Source organism: Ranitomeya imitator, chromosome 5, assembly GCF_032444005.1.
Source record: "Ranitomeya imitator isolate aRanImi1 chromosome 5, aRanImi1.pri, whole genome shotgun sequence".
Lineage (NCBI taxonomy): Eukaryota > Metazoa > Chordata > Amphibia > Anura > Dendrobatidae > Ranitomeya > Ranitomeya imitator.
Genome location: NC_091286.1, coordinates 252701047 through 252722891, shown reverse-complemented (window position 1 = coordinate 252722891; position 21845 = coordinate 252701047). Strand labels below are relative to the sequence as shown.

Sequence of the window (21845 nt, the reverse complement as noted above, 5' to 3'; positions counted from 1 at the left end):
AGATTTATTATCCCAAATCAGAAAACGTTTCGGTCACACAACTGGACCTTCATCAGTAACTGAAATAAGTATGTACATACAGTACAGCATAATTAAAAACCATAATTGGGAAAACATAAATAAAACTGTGAACAAAAATAACCAAAGTATATACAACATATGCAACATCCTATGCATATGACTATGGCGAAAATGATGGTGGGTGGATACTAGTGGTATAAGAGAGTGACCTATGTCGTGGCACAGTGGTAGTACAGTGGTGGAGTTTTACATACCGTTTACTGGGACAATATATAGATTCAAGTGGCTATATGGCCTGCCTGGGAGGTGGAACATAAATTATAGTGAGAGAGTGGACTGCGGTACTATAAACGAGAAGACAAAAGAAGCAGGAGTGTATGGACACCTACCCGGAGGTAGCTACCAATATAGTATTGGATATCCAGAGAGAAAAGTTACAGCCTAGAAGAAATAGAACATCTATGACGGACCCTGATGGAGTTACATACTGGAGAGACGCTGAAGAGTGTAGCATGTAATTACCTATATGGGTGCTGTCATCGCGGCGTCCACCGCTGAATAGCAAGTGAGGAGAGAGGGCCGTGGGGCTGTTTATATAGTGGCAGAGACTGGGAGGATGTCAGCTGTGAGCATGAGAGCGGTGCTTAACCGCCCAGGAAGTGGGCGGAATTAGGCAGAAGTGACCTGCCAGGAAGAGCAGGTGACATGGACGGTGGTGTGCGGGCGCCATCTTGGAGGTGGCAGTGCTAAAAAGTAGATAGACTGTGCCTGACCACAGCCGCCAGTGTGCGATACATAGGGCTATAAGGGCGGCTGGAGTTCGCATGTCCAGACGCTTACATCGGGTATGAGAGGCTATGTGCGCAGCGATTTATACACTACCCGGAAAAAAGACTGTAATGCGCATGCCTGTAACTGCCTGCATTAAGCTGTGTGGAAAAAAAAAAAAAAAGTGCGGCAATAAAAATACTGCAAATAAATGAAAATGAGCCTGTTAAAAATGAAAGAAGGCTAATTAGCAAACGCCAGGCGGGAGTAAAAAGACTGGCACCTTTCCGTGCCTTCATTGCGCACAGTGCAATAACATACAAAAGGGGAACACGTTCCAACACCCCAGATCTGGCAAAACATTTCATATCAAGAACTTCTTCACCTGCGACTCCACCTATGTAGTGTACCTTATCAAATGCCCGTGTGGCTTACTTTACATAGGGGAAACTACACAACCGGTCAGGGATAGGATTTCAAAACATAAATCCACCATCCGTTGTAGCAACCTACTCCTTCCCATCCCATACCACTTTCATACTCAAGGACACTTTGTTTCCCAATTAAAATACCAGGTCATTGACCATGTACCACCCCCAAGGCGGGGTGGTGATAGGATCACTTTGCTCAAAAAGAAGGAGGCTTTCTGGATCCATACTCTGGAAACCCTCTCTCCGAAAGGCTTGAATCGGGACTATGAGCTGATGGCGTTTATATGATGTATATCAATATTACCCTACTTTGTTACTAACTCGCTTTTCTCTGTTTTTTTAGAGTCGTCTATATTGAATTGTCGGCATAATGGATCACGAGCACAGTTCCACCCACTTGTCATCACTATGCTCAGGATACTCACGTCCCCCTGTTATAGCTATTATTGTTATGTGTTATCAACACCATCTCAGTACTGTTCTTGTCATCGGTCAAAACACTTCCACTACTGCTCTCTCCTCTGACGGCTGTCATTTTTCCATCCTTTCTACCATTGGCCTGCTGGTATGTTGGTGCATCTTGGTCCTTATACCTTTTTTCCAATCTGCTTCAGTTTATATATACCCTCTTTCTATGACGGTTACACATACCTCTCCTCTGCCATCTTTAACCTTACAACTGCACTACAACCTTCCCGTGGCCCCTGATGGGCATTATAGTATCCCTGTATTCGGGTACATGTACATGCGGTTAATTTACTCCCGCCTGGCGTTTGCTAATTAGCCTTCTTTCATTTTTAACAGGCTCATTTTCATTTATTTGCAGTATTTTTATTGCCGCACTTTTTTTTTTTTTTTTTTTTTTTTTTTTTTTTTTTTTTTTTTCCACACAGCTTAATGCAGGCAGTTACAGGCATGCGCATTACAGTCTTTTTTCCGGGTAGTGTATAAATCGCTGCGCACATAGCCTCTCATACCCGATGTAAGCGTCTGGACATGCGAACTCCAGCCGCCCTTATAGCCCTATGTATCGCACACTGGCGGCTGTGGTCAGGCACAGTCTATCTACTTTTTAGCACTGCCACCTCCAAGATGGCGCCCGCACACCACCGTCCATGTCACCTGCTCTTCCTGGCAGGTCACTTCTGCCTAATTCCGCCCACTTCCTGGGCGGTTAAGCACCGCTCTCATGCTCACAGCTGACATCCTCCCAGTCTCTGCCACTATATAAACAGCCCCACGGCCCTCTCTCCTCACTTGCTATTCAGCGGTGGACGCCGCGATGACAGCACCCATATAGGTAATTACATGCTACACTCTTCAGCGTCTCTCCAGTATGTAACTCCATCAGGGTCCGTCATAGATGTTCTATTTCTTCTAGGCTGTAACTTTTCTCTCTGGATATCCAATACTATATTGGTAGCTACCTCCGGGTAGGTGTCCATACACTCCTGCTTCTTTTGTCTTCTCGTTTATAGTACCGCAGTCCACTCTCTCACTATAATTTATGTTCCACCTCCCAGGCAGGCCATATAGCCACTTGAATCTATATATTGTCCCAGTAAACGGTATGTAAAACTCCACCACTGTACTACCACTGTGCCACGACATAGGTCACTCTCTTATACCACTAGTATCCACCCACCATCATTTTCGCCATAGTCATATGCATAGGATGTTGCATATGTTGTATATACTTTGGTTATTTTTGTTCACAGTTTTATTTATGTTTTCCCAATTATGGTTTTTAATTATGCTGTACTGTATGTACATACTTATTTCAGTTACTGATGAAGGTCCAGTTGTGTGACCGAAACGTTTTCTGATTTGGGATAATAAATCTTTCGTTTCTTCACACCACAAAGTTGAGTGCCGGGTTTTGTATTATTTGCTGATTACGGTTTGGGAACCTACCCGTGCACCTCATACGGTTGTGCACACGTGTTTCTAACTACGTTGTCTCCCCTTACGTGTGGCACACCTTTATGGCTATGACCTCCAATACTTTTTCATACAATAATGAAGAGTGTTCTTCTATTCTGGCACAGTCCACTCTCTCCTGTGACTTTCTGAAAATACCCCCACGTGAGACACGGGGACGTGACCTTGAACGAGCACTTAGGCACCAAGTCAACATAGAATTGCACTGCGCCACCCTCTCCGAGTACCTCCGTGTTAAGAGGATCCCCAGAGGGCTTCGAGTCCCCCTCCGTCCCACCCTGTTTAGTGACTGTTCTGATTATTGTCTGAGGTTTGAACAGATACTTAATAAATGTTCATTTGATCTGATAACACTCACCCTAGAACATCTTCACAAAGCAATTGATACCAACGCGGCCAAAATCAAAAGTATCGAAACTCAGCTGTCTTCCACCGGTACAGCAGAGGAACTGAGCACCTTGAGGACCCAGATCCAGGAGCGGGTTGATCTACATAAAAGGGATACTGAGAACCGCAAACGCAGCAAATTCTCTCGTGACACGATTGACTACGAGACTAATCAAGTATACCGATGGCACGACAACTCGACATCAAGACGCCAACCTGCACGCAACCAGAGATCCTCTACAGACTATTCCACCTCGGGCTCAGACCAAGAGAGGAACGTCCTCCCCTCTACTTCAAGCCTTTTTTTAGGACAACGACGCCGATTTCCAAAAAGAAAACCCGACGGAGCGCCTCCAAGAAGGGACACCACGGATCAAATGCGGATCACGAGATCCAAGGTACAGAATCATTGGTGGTGAACATTTCTTCTAGATCCCTGGGGGTTGCAGAACTTGGGGTATTACAAAAGGGCTTGTCTTTCTGTCCCTCGTATCAGTGTAAAACATTTGATCTAGAGATGGACTTACAACGCTTTTTTCGTTTACTAAGACTTAAGACCCATTTTGCCTCTTCTCCAATCAACACCCCACCCCCCTGTACCAACCCTATGTCTATTGTGACATTAGGCCTACGGGACAAAAGTTCCTTCCGCCCACCTCAGGGCTCCCACGCTGTGGAGACATTTATTGGCTTCGTCCAAGAGTCGTTCCACACTATACGCGACGATATTGAAAAAGGTAGACTACACTATCCATCTAATCTCTCTGCTACGGAATATCAGGCATTAGTCACACTACAGAAAGACCCCAACCTCATCATAAAACCAGCAGACAAGGGTGGCGCGCTTGTCATAATGGACAAGGCACAATACATAGCGGAGATCCATCGCCAGCTTAATGATACCTCTATTTATGACCGACTCTCGAGAGATCCCTCTACAGAGATTAGGGGTAAAATTGATAGCATCATCACCAAATACTCACACCTAGGGATCATTGATCCTAAGACAAGTGATTTTCTGAGAAAGAAGAACCCCATCACACCGGTATTTTATACCTTACCAAAAATACACAAAAATCTGTCTAATCCCCCGGGCAGGCCAATTGTGGCCTCCACAGATTCAATCACTTCCCCACTATCACGATACCTGGAAAAAATCCTCACACCTATTACTCAGAGATCAGCATCATTCATCTTGGACACTGGGGATTTTTTACAATGTATCAGGGATCTACATAGGGTACCTCCAAACACCCTCCTGGTAACTTTAGATGTTAAGGACTTGTACACGTCCATTCCGCATCTGAACGGCATTAATGCGGTACACCAGTCCCTCACCGCCGCAGGCCTTGATACGGACCAGATCAATCTTTGTATTGAATTACTGACAACGGTACTCTATAATAACTTTTTTCTCTTCCAGGATTCCTTTTACTTGCAGAGACGGGGGACCGCAATGGGCTCGAATGTAGCGCCCCCGTACGCTAACACGTACATGGCATTATTCGAGACGTCCGTCATCTACAAACATCCTTTGTTTATTCACAACGTTTCCGTGTGGAAACGATACATAGATGATGTTTTTTGCCTATGGGGGGGCTCATTGGAGTCCTTGCAGGAGTTCTTCCTTTTCCTCAATGATGCCTGGCCAGGCATCAAATTCACTATCAGTCATGACCAGAACGCCATTAATTTTCTAGACACTACGGTGCTCAAAGATTCAGCGGGCCTACTTACTACTGATCTATACTCTAAGCCAACGGACAGGAATAGCTTGCTACACTACCAGAGCTTCCACCCACCATCCACGAAACGCTCGATTCCTATATCACAATACCAACGGGTCAAACGCATAGTCCCGGATCCAATACTCTGTGAGGAACGTCTCCAGGGCATGACCACGAAATTTCTTAAGAGGGGTTATCCCTCGGCAATACTGGCACGGTCTAGGGACCCTCCACCCCAAATAGCCAGGAGGAACACAGAAAAACGCATTCCCTTCGTGCATGCATATCACCCCTTCTCCTTCATTCTTCACAAAACCATCAGGAGACACTGGCATCTCCTTTCTACAGCCCACCCTGACATACCAGAATTTAAGGAGCCCTTTTTACCATGCTTTAGGAGACCCCCCAACTTAAGGGACAATCTGGTCAAAGCTGACATTGGGCCTAAGGACCCACGTCGACAGATCTTCCTCTCACGACCAAAGACTGGCACCTTTCCGTGCCTTCATTGCGCACAGTGCAATAACATACAAAAGGGGAACACGTTCCAACACCCCAGATCTGGCAAAACATTTCATATCAAGAACTTCTTCACCTGCGACTCCACCTATGTAGTGTACCTTATCAAATGCCCGTGTGGCTTACTTTACATAGGGGAAACTACACAACCGGTCAGGGATAGGATTTCAAAACATAAATCCACCATCCGTTGTAGCAACCTACTCCTTCCCATCCCATACCACTTTCATACTCAAGGACACTTTGTTTCCCAATTAAAATACCAGGTCATTGACCATGTACCACCCCCAAGGCGGGGTGGTGATAGGATCACTTTGCTCAAAAAGAAGGAGGCTTTCTGGATCCATACTCTGGAAACCCTCTCTCCGAAAGGCTTGAATCGGGACTATGAGCTGATGGCGTTTATATGATGTATATCAATATTACCCTACTTTGTTACTAACTCGCTTTTCTCTGTTTTTTTAGAGTCGTCTATATTGAATTGTCGGCATAATGGATCACGAGCACAGTTCCACCCACTTGTCATCACTATGCTCAGGATACTCACGTCCCCCTGTTATAGCTATTATTGTTATGTGTTATCAACACCATCTCAGTACTGTTCTTGTCATCGGTCAAAACACTTCCACTACTGCTCTCTCCTCTGACGGCTGTCATTTTTCCATCCTTTCTACCATTGGCCTGCTGGTATGTTGGTGCATCTTGGTCCTTATACCTTTTTTCCAATCTGCTTCAGTTTATATATACCCTCTTTCTATGACGGTTACACATACCTCTCCTCTGCCATCTTTAACCTTACAACTGCACTACAACCTTCCCGTGGCCCCTGATGGGCATTATAGTATCCCTGTATTCGGGTACATGTACATGCGGTTAATTTACTCCCGCCTGGCGTTTGCTAATTAGCCTTCTTTCATTTTTAACAGGCTCATTTTCATTTATTTGCAGTATTTTTATTGCCGCACTTTTTTTTTTTTTTTTTTTTTTTTTTTTTTTTTTCCACACAGCTTAATGCAGGCAGTTACAGGCATGCGCATTACAGTCTTTTTTCCGGGTAGTGTATAAATCGCTGCGCACATAGCCTCTCATACCCGATGTAAGCGTCTGGACATGCGAACTCCAGCCGCCCTTATAGCCCTATGTATCGCACACTGGCGGCTGTGGTCAGGCACAGTCTATCTACTTTTTAGCACTGCCACCTCCAAGATGGCGCCCGCACACCACCGTCCATGTCACCTGCTCTTCCTGGCAGGTCACTTCTGCCTAATTCCGCCCACTTCCTGGGCGGTTAAGCACCGCTCTCATGCTCACAGCTGACATCCTCCCAGTCTCTGCCACTATATAAACAGCCCCACGGCCCTCTCTCCTCACTTGCTATTCAGCGGTGGACGCCGCGATGACAGCACCCATATAGGTAATTACATGCTACACTCTTCAGCGTCTCTCCAGTATGTAACTCCATCAGGGTCCGTCATAGATGTTCTATTTCTTCTAGGCTGTAACTTTTCTCTCTGGATATCCAATACTATATTGGTAGCTACCTCCGGGTAGGTGTCCATACACTCCTGCTTCTTTTGTCTTCTCGTTTATAGTACCGCAGTCCACTCTCTCACTATAATTTATGTTCCACCTCCCAGGCAGGCCATATAGCCACTTGAATCTATATATTGTCCCAGTAAACGGTATGTAAAACTCCACCACTGTACTACCACTGTGCCACGACATAGGTCACTCTCTTATACCACTAGTATCCACCCACCATCATTTTCGCCATAGTCATATGCATAGGATGTTGCATATGTTGTATATACTTTGGTTATTTTTGTTCACAGTTTTATTTATGTTTTCCCAATTATGGTTTTTAATTATGCTGTACTGTATGTACATACTTATTTCAGTTACTGATGAAGGTCCAGTTGTGTGACCGAAACGTTTTCTGATTTGGGATAATAAATCTTTCGTTTCTTCACACCACAAAGTTGAGTGCCGGGTTTTGTATTATTTGCTGATTACGGTTTGGGAACCTACCCGTGCACCTCATACGGTTGTGCACACGTGTTTCTAACTATATATAAAGCAGTGCCATGAGGCCTTCATCCATTTCCAGCTATAATGCAGAAGAGCCAATACCCTGCCACACCCTGCCAAGACGGAAGGAGACAGAAACCTGCCAGAGAGCCTGCCAGACAGCCTGCCACAGAGCCTGAAGCCTGCCACAGAGCCAGAGAGCCTGCCACAGAGCCGAGAGCATGCCACAGAGCCGATAGTCTGCCACAGAGCCTGAGGCCTGCCACAGAGCCAAGAGCCTGCCACAGAGCCGAGAGCCTGCCACAGAGCCGAGAGCCTGCCACAGAGCCTGAAGCCTGCCACAGAGCCAGAGAGCCTGCCACAGAGCCGAGAGCCTGCCACAGAGCCTGAAGCTTGCCACAGAACCTGAGAGCCTGCCACAGAGTCTGAGAGCCTGCCACAGAGCCTGAAGCCTGCCACAGAGCCGAGAACCTGCCACAGAGCCTGAAGCCTGCCACAGAGCCGAGAGCCTGCCACAGAGCCGAGAGCCTGCCACAGAGCCTGAAGCCTTCCACAGATCCTGAAGCCTGCCACAGAGCCTGAAGCCTGCCACAGAACCTGAAGCCTGCCACCGAGCTGAGAGCCTGCCACAGAGCCAGAGAGCCTGCCTACCACAGAGCCAGCTATCTTGATGCAGAGCCAAGCCGTAGTAGAGCAGCAGCCATGTCTTCGGGGAGCCCTCCTCCTCCTCGTCAACGCACAGAGGTAAATATGAACATAATTATGTTCTCTTGCTCCATCATTGTCGAGTGTGTGTGTGAGTGTGAGTGTGTGTGTGAGTGTGTGTGTGAGTGTGTGTGAGTATGTGTGTGTGTGTGTGTGAGTGTGTGTGAGTGAGTGTGTGTGTGAGTGTGTGTGTGTGTGTGAGTGTGTGTGTGTGTGTCTGTGTATCTCTGATGTATTTTTTTATCTTTCATCTTTGTAGGAAGCTGATTCCCCAGTTGAAGAGGTGCTCCCCGAAGAAGAGGGAAGGGGTGTAGAAACGCACGGAAAGGGCTCACAATTGGTATGTATCTGTCATGTATTGCGGAACCACACCCTAACACTACACACAAAACATAGCACGAGATACTTACAACACAACACATAGAAACTGATACTTTCAAAACTCACACAACACATACAAAACTTATTATAGATATCACATGGCACACAACACATAGAATGGCTACCAACAAGCACATAATTTTTTTTACTTTTCTTCTAGAGTTCGGAATCTGGTGCCCAAGCAAGAGGTCCTTCCAGTGGCTCCCAGGGTCATCGGCATGAATCTCGTGGCGGCCGTCGTCGTGTAGGTTTTTTTTTAATTTTTTGGGGGGAGGTTAGCAATTTTTCAAATTTGGTGTTAATTTTTTTTCCCCTTTTCAAACAGGTTTCACAGCGTGTTCCAGATTCTGACGGTGAGGAGGTCGGCCTTGATATTGACCTCCTCATCGATCTTGTCAGAGACAGGGAGCCGTTGTGGAATATGGGTGACCGCCGCCATGCTGATCTCTCAGTGACCCGTCGACTCTGGGAGCAAATCTGCCGCGAACTGATACCGAGGTGGGAGGACCTTGATCTCCAGGCCCAGATTCAAGAACGTAAGTATCCTCAGTTCAGTTTTGGTGATGCATTCTAAAATGCTGTTTCTAACCAAGTTGTCTTTCTCCTTTTTTAACAGGTGAGCGGATTGTGAAAAGGTGGCGGTCGATCAGGAATCGCTTTAAGAAGGAGTCCAACAAAGAGATGCGGGCCCCGAGTGGATCTGGAGGACGCAGGAGCACGTACAAATATGCAAGGGCCCTGTCGTTCCTCAAGTCAACGATGGTCACCCGAAGGTAAATATTACCCACCACATGCACTAATGTTTTACATGTCTAAACCTCTTTTGCTCTTTCAGCCAGGGCCATGCAATGACAGTATATTAATTGTTTGTTTTTCTCTTTTTTTCCACAGTACCGTCGTGAGCACTCGGGAGTCTGCAGCACAGTTGAACCCTTCTGGAGCGATCCCTCAGGAGGCCGCCACCGAGGGACACTTTGACAGTGAGGAACCCTCTGCACATTCCCACTCTGCACCTTCCCACTCTGCACCTTCCCACTCTGCACCTTCCCACTCTGCACCTTCCCACTCTACTGATCCCTCTTTCCCATCCACGAGCGCTTTAGCATCCTGGCCGGTTCCATTGCAAGTAGCTGCTGATGAGGACATAGCATTTCCTGTACCCCACCCCTCTGCTGCAGCCACCTCTAGTACACCTGTAGCATTGGGGCGGTTTCGGCAGAGGGGTCAGGTACATAGTTATGCGCCCGAGTTCTTGCACCTGAACACATCGTTCCAGAAATGGCTGTAGGTTTCAATTTCATAAATAAAAGTATGCTTGAGATGCATACACTTCTAGTAATGATGCGTTTAAAGGCAAGACAGTCACCAAACAACACTTTTTTTCAGTCGGTGCTTGAGCAAATGGAGACGCTATCTACTTCTCAGCAGATGCAAGTAATGGAATCCTGCCAGTCTACTCTAGCGCTCATTGCCTCTAGAGCAGATAGTCTTTCCAACCATCCTCCAACTGCCCCCTTCCTCCACTGTCCATCAGTACAGCCAGTACCATCCTCCTGACCCGTACCGCCAAACTGACCGTGCTCCATCCCACCCACCTCACCATCATCGTGCCTGTGCCCCGTCCCAACAGCCACAACACTTTCAGCGTTCCCGTGCCCCTTCCCACCAGCCACACTACCAACCCCGTGCCCCTTCCCACCATCCACACTACCAGCCTCCCGCACGTGACCCTTCCCACCAGCCACACTACCAGCCTCCCGCCCATGCCCCTTCCCACCCATATGATGATCCCGACCCATACAACTTCCCATCTACTTCATCCTCACCTACTCTCCCTGCCCACTTCCAACAGCCTCTATCACCCCCTTCCCAACCATCTTCTCCACACATCACTACTTCTGCCTCCCAATCCTCCCAAAACATTACCTACACCCCTCCATCCTACCAAATTCCTAACCCCAATCCCACTTTCTTGTCCACCCGCTCAATAGCTTTCTCCACTCCTTCACCCCTACCTATAGAACATTCCCCACCACCACCACATTCCTCTCTCCACACTCCCACTGTCGAAGTGTCCCTATCCGACAGTCCCTCCGACAGTATCTCCACCCCGATGTATGAAACACTTTAGTTAGCTGTATGTTTTTTTGGGTGTTTCTAAAAAAAAGTTTGGTTGTTTAAAAATGTTAATAAAACTTTTTGGTTGAAAACTCTCTTGTATTTATTCATTAGAGACAAATAACAATTTGGTTAAACAAGGTTTATTGGTAAGAGCTAAAGTACTTTGGGTACAACCCAAACAGATGCACATCTTGGTTAAAAGTTAAAACCAAACAGGTACACAACATGGCTAAAAGGTAAACCCAAACAGGTACACAACATAGGTAAAAGGTAAAAACCAAACAGGTACACAACATGGGTAAAAGGTAAAAACCAAACAGGTACACAACATGGGCAAAAGGTAAAAACAACAGGTACACAACATGGGTAAAGATAACAGTTATTACTAGGTACATACAAAGTGTTTAAACTCTCTCATCCTGCCAGTGTATTCTTCCTTGGGGTGAAATAAAATATTCTGCAAAGTGATCCCGTATTCTGGAAACTGTGGCAGAACTTCTGTATGCCTGGTTGTTATAATCCATCAAGGAGGTTTCGGCAGAGTGGTCCTCAATGGAAAGCAGTGCCTTGGTTATAACATAATTGTGTAGGACAACACACGCTTTCACTACCTCATCCACAGTGTCTGTCTTCAAGTTAATGGATGTCAGGAGAACTCTCCATTTGGTGGTTAGGATCCCAAACGCACACTCCACCATTCTCCTTGCACGTGTGAGTCTGTAGTTGAAAATTCTTTTAGTATTGGTTAAACCACGGCTGGAGTAGGGTTTCAAAAGATGCTCGGAAAGCTGAAAAGCTTCATCCCCAACACATACAAATGGCATTGGTGGCTCAGAGGTTTGAGGCAGTAGTCTTGGAGGGGAAATTGAAAGGTTTGTCCATATAAATGCTGCCCCATAGAAGACAGTTTGAAAACTTGTGAATCATTAGAACGGCCATACGCCCCAATGTCCACCGCTACAAATTTGTAATCCGCATCAGCAATGGCCATTAGCACTATGGAAAAGTACTTCTTGTAGTTGAAATACTGAGATCCAGAACCAGCTGGTTTCATGATACGGATGTGTTTCCCGTCCACCGCACCCAAGCAATTGGGAAACTGGCACACTTCCAGGGATCTGTCAGCTACTTCCAACCATGTCTGCACTGTGGGATGTGGAATGTATTCTTCATGCAGAGAGTCCCACAGTGCACGGCAAGTGTGCCTCACTATTCCTGATATGGTTGAAATGCCCAGTCTGAACTGAAAATGTAGTGAAGACAGGGATTCACCAGTTGCTAGGAATCTGTGGACAAAAGCAAGGCTGAAATTACTGCGAATTTAAAATATCAACGAAAGTGCCCTACAAGAGTTGATCCAAAAACAATGCTTACCGAAGAGTGACCATCAGACGCTCAGCCGGGGTAATGGAGAATCGGCAATAGGTATCACTCCTTCTTATCAGATGTTCAACCCGCTCCACCAATACATCAAAGTTCTCCACTTTCATCGGCACATAGCTGAAAAACTTTTCAGGGTCACCTCGAAGCTCCATATACAAAGTGAAAATGACTCCCCGGGTCAGTCTCTGTGCCGTGATCGGGTGGATCCACAAACGGCGTCGTCGCAGACGCATGACATGCTGTCTCTCTCGCTCCTTCTCAATAACAATTGCTTTTAATCGTTTCGCCTCTACGATGAAATCCACATTGTTCTGCAGAATCTTTGCAATAATGCGTCCATCTTGCTCTGTATCTTGCTCCTCTCCAACCCGTCACAGATGTTAGGAACACTGTATATATAGTTTTCAGCCGGCCAATCACCTTTTTAGCCTTTCAGGGGCGTTTTTAAAAGCTGGATCCATAAAAAAACGGAAAGAAAACAGGACAAACCGGATGGCAACCGGATGAGACGGATCCGGTTGCCATCCGGTTTCTTAAAAAAAAAAGGATCCAGTGCTGCGGCGCGACGCCGGAATCGGCATCCGGCAAAAAACCTGATGTGTGAAAGCAGCGTTAGCTCACCGTTGGTTTTGGGGATGACAGATTCCCTTTAATACAGTAATAATTAGGGTTGAGCGAAACGGGTCGAACATTTTCAAAAGTCGCCGACTTTTGGCTAAGTCGGGGTTTCATGAAACCCGATCCGACCCCTGTGCGGGGTCGGCCATGCGGTACGCGACTTTCGCGCCAAAGTCGCGTTTCAATGACGCGAAAAGCGCCATTTCTCAGCCAATGAAGGTAAACGCAGAGTGTGGGCAGCGTGATGACATAGGTCCTGGTCCCCACCATCTTAGAGAAGGGCATTGCAGTGATTGGCTTGCTGTCTGCGACGTCACAGGGGCTATAAAGAGGCGTTCCCGCCGACCGCCATCTTACTGCTGCTGATCTGAGCTTAGGGAGAGGTTGCTGCCGCTTTGTCAGAAGCAGGGATAGCGTTAGGCAGGGTCCATTAACCACAAAACCGCTTGTGCTGCAGCGATTTGCACTGTCCAACACCACCCTCGGTGTGCAGGGACAGTGGAAGTTTTTTTTTTTTTTTTTTTCCCCTCAGCGCTGTAGCTCATTGGGCTGCCCTAGAAGGCTCCCTGATAGCTGCATTGCTGTGTGTACGCCGCTGTGCAAACCAACTGCTTTTTTCAAAGCACAAATCCTCTTGTTCCTTCCTTTCTGCACAGCTATCTTTTTTGTTTGTCCACACTTTTTATTTCATTTGTGCATCAGTCCACTCCTTATTGCTGCCTGCCATACCTGGCTGAGATTACTGCAGGCAGGGAGATAGTAGCTGCCTGCCATACCTGGCTGAGATTACTGCAGGCAGGGAGATAGTAATTGTAGGACATTCCCTGTTTTTTTTTTTTTTTTTTTTTTTGGTGGGAGATTAAGATTGGCAATTTGGCATTTCTGCTAGAGTGCCATCCCTGTGTGTGCCATCTCTCTCACATAGTGGGCCATAGAAAGCCTTTTCATTTTTCTGTATTTTTTTTTGTGGGGTGTATAAATTCTCCCTGATAAAAATACAGTGGGAGATTAATATTGGCCTTTGGGCTTGTGTGCCAGTCCTGAGTGTGCCATCTCTCTCACAAATAGTGGGCCATAGAAAGCCTATTTTATTTTTTTTGGGGTTTTATAAATTCTCCCTGAAAAAAAGGGAGATTAATATTGGCCTCTGGGCTTGTGTGCCAGTCCTGAGCGTGCCATCTGTGCCAGCCCTAGGCGTGCCATCTCTCTCACAAATAGTGGGCCATAGAAAGCCTATTTATTTTTTTTTTTGGTTTTATAAATTCTCCCTGAAAAAAAGGGAGATTAATATTGGCCTCTGGGCTTGTGTGCCAGTCCTGAGCGTGCCATCTGTGCCAGCCCTGAGCGTGCCATCTCTCTCACAAATAGTGGGCCATAGAAAGCCTATTTAATTTTTTTTTTTGTTTTATAAATTTTCCCTGAAAAAAGGGAGATTAATATTGGCCTCTGGGCTTGTGTGCCAGTTGTGAGCGTGCCATCTGTGCCAGTCCTGAGCGTGCCATCTCTCTCACAAATAGTGGGCCATAGAAAGCCTATTTAAATATTTTTTTGGTTTTATAAATTCTCCCAGAAAAAAAGGGAGATTAATATTGGCCTCTGGGCTTGTGTGCCAGTTGTGAGCGTGCCATCTGTGCCAGTCCTGAGCGTGCCATCTCTCTCACAAATAGTGGGCCATAGAAAGCCTATTTAAATATTTTTTTGGTTTTATAAATTCTCCCAGAAAAAAAGGGAGATTAATATTGGCCTCTGGGCTTCTGTGCCAGTCCTGAGCGTGCCATCTGTGCCAGTCCTGAGCGTCCCATCTCTCTCACAAATAGTGGGCCATAGAAAGCCTATTTTATTTTTTTTTTGGGTTTTAGAAATTCTCCCTGAAAAAAGGGAGATTAATATTGGCCTCTGGGCTTGTGTGCCAGTTGTGAGCGTGCCATCTGTGCCAGTCCTGAGCGTGCCATCTCTCTCACAAATAGTGGGCCATAGAAAGCCTATTTAAATATTTTTTTGGTTTTATAAATTCTCCCAGAAAAAAAGGGAGATTAATATTGGCCTCTGGGCTTGTGTGCCAGTCCTGAGCGTGCCATCTGTGCCAGTCCTGAGCGTCCCATCTCTCTCACAAATAGTGGGCCATAGAAAGCCTATTTTATTTTTTTTTTGGGTTTTAGAAATTCTCCCTGAAAAAAGGGAGATTAATATTGGCCTCTGGGCTTGTGTGCCAGTTGTGAGCGTGCCATCTGTGCCAGTCCTGAGCGTGCCATCTCTCTCACAAATAGTGGGCCATAGAAAGCCTATTTAAATATTTTTTTGGTTTTATAAATTCTCCCAGAAAAAAAGGGAGATTAATATTGGCCTCTGGGCTTCTGTGCCAGTCCTGAGCGTGCCATCTGTGCCAGTCCTGAGCGTCCCATCTCTCTCACAAATAGTGGGCCATAGAAAGCCTATTTTATTTTTTTTGGGGGTTTTATAAATTCTCCCTGAAAAAAAGGGAGATTAATATTGGCCTCTGGGCTTGTGTGCCAGTCCTGAGCGTGCCATCTGTGCCAGCCCTGAGCGTGCCATCTCTCTCACAAATAGTGGGCCATAGAAAGCCTATTTAATTTTTTTTATTTTTTATAAATTTTCCCTGAAAAAAGGGAGATTAATATTGGCCTCTGGGCTTGTGTGCCAGTTGTGAGCGTGCCATCTGTGCCAGTCCTGAGCGTGCCATCTCTCTCACAAATAGTGGGCCATAGAAAGCCTATTTAAATATTTTTTTGGTTTTATAAATTCTCCCAGAAAAAAAGGGAGATTAATATTGGCCTCTGGGCTTCTGTGCCAGTCCTGAGCGTGCCATCTGTGCCAGTCCTGAGCGTCCCATCTCTCTCACAAATAGTGGGCCATAGAAAGCCTATTTTATTTTTTTTTTGGGTTTTAGAAATTCTCCCTGGAAAAAAAAAGGGAGATTAATATTGCCCTTTGGGCTTGTGTGCCAGTACTAAGCGTTCCATCTCTCTCTCTCTCTCAGTCAGTGGGCCATAGAACGCCTATTTTTGGTTTTATTTGTTTTCTAAATTCTCCCTGAAAAAATCATTTTATTTTATTTGGTTTCTAAATTCTTCCTGATAAAATCATATTTTTTTTATTATTTTTATTTCTAAAGTCTCCCTGAAAAAAAAAAAAAAAAAACAACCAAAAAAACAGTGGGAGATTAATATTGGCCTTTCTGCTTGTGTGCCAGTCTTGACTCCTGGGTGTGCCATCTCTCTCTCTCTCTCTCTCTCTCTCTCTCTCTCTCCAATTGTGGTCCATAGAAAGCCTATATTTTTTTTCCTTGATTTGGGTTCTAAAATCTACCAGAGAAAATAACTACATCAATCATTGGTAGAAAAATATTGGCCTCTGGGTTTGTGTGCCACTCCTGACTCCTGTGTGCGTCATCTCTCAGTCAGTGGGCCATAGAACGCCTATTTTTGGTTTTATTTGTTTTCTAAATTCTCCCTGAAAAAATCATTTTATTTTATTTGGTTTCTAAATTCTTCCTGATAAAATCATATTTTTTTTATTATTTTTTTTTCTAAAGTCTCCCTGAAAAAAAAAAAAAAAAACAGTGGGAGATTAATATTGGCCTTTCTGCTTGTGTGCCAGTCTTGACTCCTGGGTGCGTCATCTCTCAGTCAGTGGGCCATAGAACGCCTATTTTTGGTTTTATTTGTTTTATAAATTCTCCCTGAAAAAATCATTTTATTTTATTTGGTTTCTAAATTCTTCCTGATAAAATCATATTTTTTTTATTATTTTTTTTTCTAAAGTCTCCCTGAAAAAAAAAAAAAAAAACAACCAAAAAAAACAGTGGGAGATTAATATTGGCCTTTCTGCTTGTGTGCCAGTCTTGACTCCTGGGTGTGCCATCTCTCTCTCTCTCTCTCTCTCTCTCTCTCTCTCTCTCTCTCTCTCCAATTGTGGTCCATAGAAAGCCTATATTTTTTTTCCTTGATTTGGGTTCTAAAATCTACCAGAGAAAATAACTACATCAATCATTGGTAGAAAAATATTGGCCTCTGGGTTTGTGTGCCACTCCTGACTCCTGTGTGCGTCATCTCTCAGTCAGTGGGCCATAGAACGCCTATTTTTGTTTTTATTTGTTTTATAAATTCTCCCTGAAAAAATCATTTTATTTTATTTGGTTTCTAAATTCTTCCTGATAAAATCATATTTTTTTTATTATTTTTTTTTCTAAAGTCTCCCTGAAAAAAAAAAAAAAAAAAAAAAAAAAAAACAGTGGGAGATTAATATTGGCCTTTCTGCTTGTGTGCCAGTCTTGACTCCTGGGTGTGCCATCTCTCTCTCTCTCTCTCTCCAATTGTGGTCCATAGAAAGCCTACATTTTTTTTCCTTGATTTGGGTTCCAAAATCTACCAGAGAAAATAACTCCATCAATCATTGGTAGAAAAATATTGGCCTCTGGGCTTGTGTGCCACTCCTGATTCCTGTGTGCGTCATCTCTCACTCAGTGGCCCATAGAAAGCATATAGTTTGTTACATTTGTTTTCTAAATTCTCCCTGCAAAAATCTATTTTTTTTTTTTTGGGGGGTTTCTAAAGTGTTCCTGAAAAAAATAAAAATAAAAAAAAAATAATAGTGTGACATTAATATTAACATTTGTGCTTCAGTGACAGTCCTGCGTGTGGGGCATCTCTCTAATTTGCAGCCACCAAAAAAAGAGTGTGTAACATTGGGCCTGATTTTCGCTGTGGTCTCACCAACCTGTAAAGGGGTAGCTAAATCATACTGAAGTTATAGCTCACCGTGTAAGTTGTGTGACTGCAACAAATAACGTTAGTTTGGTTACGTTTTTAAAACAATGAGGAAGTCTAGTGGAAGAGGTCGTGGCCGGGGGCGTTCATTGTCAGCTGGTAATGAGGGTAGTGGTAGTGGTGGAGCATCAGGTGGTCGTGGGGGAAAAAATATTGCACCTAAGTCTGGAGCTGTGGAGCCAGGTTCGTCGTCCGGCTACACAAGGCCTCGAACGCTCCCTTTTCTGGGATTAGGAAAACCGCTTTTAAAGCCGGAGCAGCAAGAGCAAGTTTTGGCTTATCTTGCTGACTCAGCCTCTAGCTCTTTTGCCTCATCTCGTGAAACTGGTAAAAGTAAAAGCAGCGCGTCGTTAGTGGATGTTCACGGTCAGGGACAAGTCACTTCCTTGTCCTCTTCAGCAAAAACAACAACAGAGAAGAATGCAGCAGGCGACACAACGGGTTACTCCATGGAGCTCTTTACACATACCGTCCCTGGCTTAGAAAGTGAAGCAGTTAACAGTCCATGCCCATTACAAATTGAATCTGACATGGAGTGCACTGACGCACAGCCACAGCCAGACTACTATGCTGGTCCTTTGACTCAGACCACAACATTGCCCTCGCAGGGTGCTGATCAAGAATCAGACCCTGATGAGACTATGTTGCCCCATCACGAACGCTATACCACCGAACGACACGGTGACACAGACGAAGTTGCGCAGGAGGTACAAGAAGAGTTATTAGATGACCCAGTTCTTGACCCCGATTGGCAGCCATTGGGGGAACAGGGTGCAGGCGGCAGCAGTTCTGAAGCAGAGGAGGAGGAGGGGCCGCAGCAGGCATCAACATCGCCACAGGTTCCATCTGCCGGGCCCGTATCTTGCCCAAAACGCGTGGCAAAGCCAAAACCTGGTGGAGGACAGCGTGGCCATCCGGTTAAAGCTCAGTCTGCAATGCCTGAAAAGGTATCCGATGCTAGAAAGAGTGCAGTCTGGCATTTTTTTAAACAACATCCAATTGATCAGCGCAAAGTCATCTGTCAAAAATGTTCTACTTCCTTAAGCAGAGGTCAGAATCTGAAAAGTCTCAATACTAGTTGCATGCATAGACATTTAACCACCATGCATTTGAAAGCTTGGACTAACTACCAAACGTCCCTTAAGGTTGTTGCACCCTCGGCCAATGAAGCTAGTCATCAACGCAACATCCCTTCCGGCAGTGTAGGACCACCATTTAGCGCACCACCTGCTGTATCTGTGCAGGTATCTTTGCCAGGCCAAAGCAGTCAGGGTCAGGGAATCACCAGTTTCGTAGTAGGAAACACTGCATCTAGGGCACCGGCGGCAACAATACCATCTCCCACCGTCTCTCAGTCTGCCATGTCCACCGGCACCCCCGCTAGTTCCACGATCTCCAGCTCTCCAGTCCAGCTCACCCTACATGAGACTATGGTTAGAAAAAGGAAATACTTAGCCTCGCATCCGCGTACACAGGGTTTGAACGCCCACATAGCTAGACTAATCTCGTTAGAGATGATGCCCTACCGGTTAGTTGAAAGCGAAGCTTTCAAAGACCTGATGGACTACGCTGTACCACGCTACGAGCTACCCAGTCGACACTTTTTTTCCAGAAAAGCCATCCCAGCCCTCCACCAGCATGTTAAAGAGCGCATCGTCCATGCACTCAGGCAATCTGTGAGCACAAAGGTGCACCTGACAACAGATGCATGGACCAGTAGGCATGGCCAGGGACGTTACGTGTCCATCACGGCACACTGGGTAAATGTGGTGGATTCAGGGTCCACAGGGGACAGCAAGTTTGGGACAGTTCTGCCTAGCCCACGGTCTAGTAAACAGTTGTCTGTAGCCGTTCGCACCCCCTCCTCCTCCTCCTCCTCGTCCTCCTGCAGAAGCAAGAGCTCGTCCACAGACCGCAGTCGCACAAACACTCCATCCGCACCTGCCACTGTTGCACACCAGGTCTCCCATTATGGGGCAGCTACTGGCATACGTCAGCAGGCTGTATTGGCTATGAAGTGTTTGGGCGACAATAGACACACCGCGGAAGTTCTGTCCGAGTTCTTGCAGCAAGAAACGCAGTCGTGGCTGGGCACTGTAGATCTTGAGGCAGGCAAGGTAGTGAGTGATAACGGAAGGAATTTCATGGCTGCCATCTCCCTTTCCCAACTGAAACACATTCCTTGCCTGGCTCACACCTTAAACCTGGTGGTGCAGTGCTTCCTGAAAAGTTATCCGGGGTTATCCGACCTGCTCCTCAAAGTGCGTGGACTTTGCGCACATATCCGCCGTTCGCCTGTACACTCCAGCCGTATGCAGACCTATCAGCGTTCTTTGAACCTTCCCCAGCATCGCCTAATCATAGACGTTGCAACAAGGTGGAACTCAACACTGCACATGCTTCAGAGACTGTGCGAACAGAGGCGGGCTGTTATGTTTTTGTGGGAGGATACACATACACGGGCAGGCAGTAGGATGGCAGACATGGAGTTGTCAGGTGTGCAGTGGTCGAAGATTCAAGACATGTGTCAAGTCCTTCAGTGTTTTGAGGAATGCACACGGCTGGTTAGTGCAGACAACGCCATAATAAGCATGAGCATCCCCCTAATGCGTCTGCTGATGCAAAGTTTGACGCACATAAAGGATCAGGCGTCTGCACCAGAGGAAGAGGAAAGCCTTGATGACAGTCAGCGATTGTCTGGTCAGGGCAGTGTACATGACGAGGTACCGGGCGAAGAGGAGGTGGAGGATGAGGAGGATGATGGGGATGAGTATATTTTTAATGAGGAAGCTTTCCCGGGGGCACGGGAAATTGGTGGCGTGGCAAGGCCGGGTTCTGGTTTTTTGAGGGACACAAGTGACGTAGATTTGCCTGCAACTGCCCCTCAACCAAGCACAACCGCAGATTTGACAACGGGAACTTTGGCCCACATGGCGGATTATGCCTTGCGTATCCTCAAAAGGGACACACGCATTACAAAAATGATGAACGATGACGATTACTGGTTGGCCTGCCTCCTTGATCCTCGCTATAAAGGCAAATTGCAAAATATAATGCCACATGAGAACTTGGAACTAATATTAGCAACAAAACAATCAACTCTTGTTGACCGTTTGCTTCTGGCATTCCCTGCACACAGCGCCCGTGATCGTTCTCACACGAGCTCCAGGGGCCAGCAGACCAGAGGTGTTAGAGGGGCAGAAATCAGAAGTGGCGTTGGACAGAGGGGTTTTCTGACCAGGTTGTGGAGTGATTTTTCTATGACCGCAGACAGGACAGGTACTGCAGCATCAATTCAAAGTGACAGGAGACAACATTTGTCCAGTATGGTTACAAACTATTTTTCATCCCTTATCGACGTTCTCCCTCAACCGTCATTCCCATTTGATTACTGGGCATCCAAATTAGACACCTGGCCAGAATTGGCAGAATATGCATTGCAGGAGCTTGCTTGCCCGGCAGCTAGTGTCCTATCAGAAAGAGTATTCAGTGCTGCAGGTTCAATACTAACAGAAAAAAGGACTCGTCTGGCTACCCAAAATGTAGATGATCTAACCTTCATTAAAATGAACCACAACTGGATTTCAAAATCTTTTGCCCCACCCTGCCCGGCTGACACCTAGCTTTCCTATGAAAAGGTCTTGCCTGTGGACTATTCTGAATGACTTTTCCAATCTCGTAATTTTCTTCACCTGATTGTCCAGCATACGACATGTTTCCACCTCACGAAATGGCCAAACTCCCCACACGGGGCCGTGCTATCGCCACTTTGCGCTTGGACCCTTGAGAGTGCTGTTTGTCTGAAGAGGTGGGTGTGGCCGCTTTTGGTCGACGGCACTGCCACTGGGTCCCTCATAGTACAATAAAGTGTCTCTGGCGGTGGTGGTGCGCACCCAACGTCAGACACACCGTTGTAATATGAGGGGCCCTGTGCCTGTACCGCCGGCCACAAGACAGTTCCCCCCCCCAGCTCAAACAGTGCTCTACCACTAGCAAAATTATCTCTCACAGCTTCACCAATGTGTAGT

General features: G+C 46.1%; 2 protein-coding genes across 2 annotated transcripts in view; one reads left to right on the top strand and one right to left on the bottom strand.

The window, feature by feature from the left end:
• Positions 1–21845, bottom strand: part of THEMIS (thymocyte selection associated) — a 107571-nt gene that overhangs the window by 51854 nt on the left and 33872 nt on the right. The window lies entirely within an intron of this gene.
• LOC138637405 (uncharacterized) lies at positions 1074–7024 on the top strand. Its single transcript, XM_069726065.1, has 2 exons — positions 1074–3946; positions 6260–7024. The coding sequence occupies exons 1-2, from the start codon at positions 3206–3208 to the stop codon at positions 6272–6274; spliced, it is 756 nt and encodes a 251-aa protein (XP_069582166.1). The 5' UTR covers positions 1074–3205; the 3' UTR covers positions 6275–7024.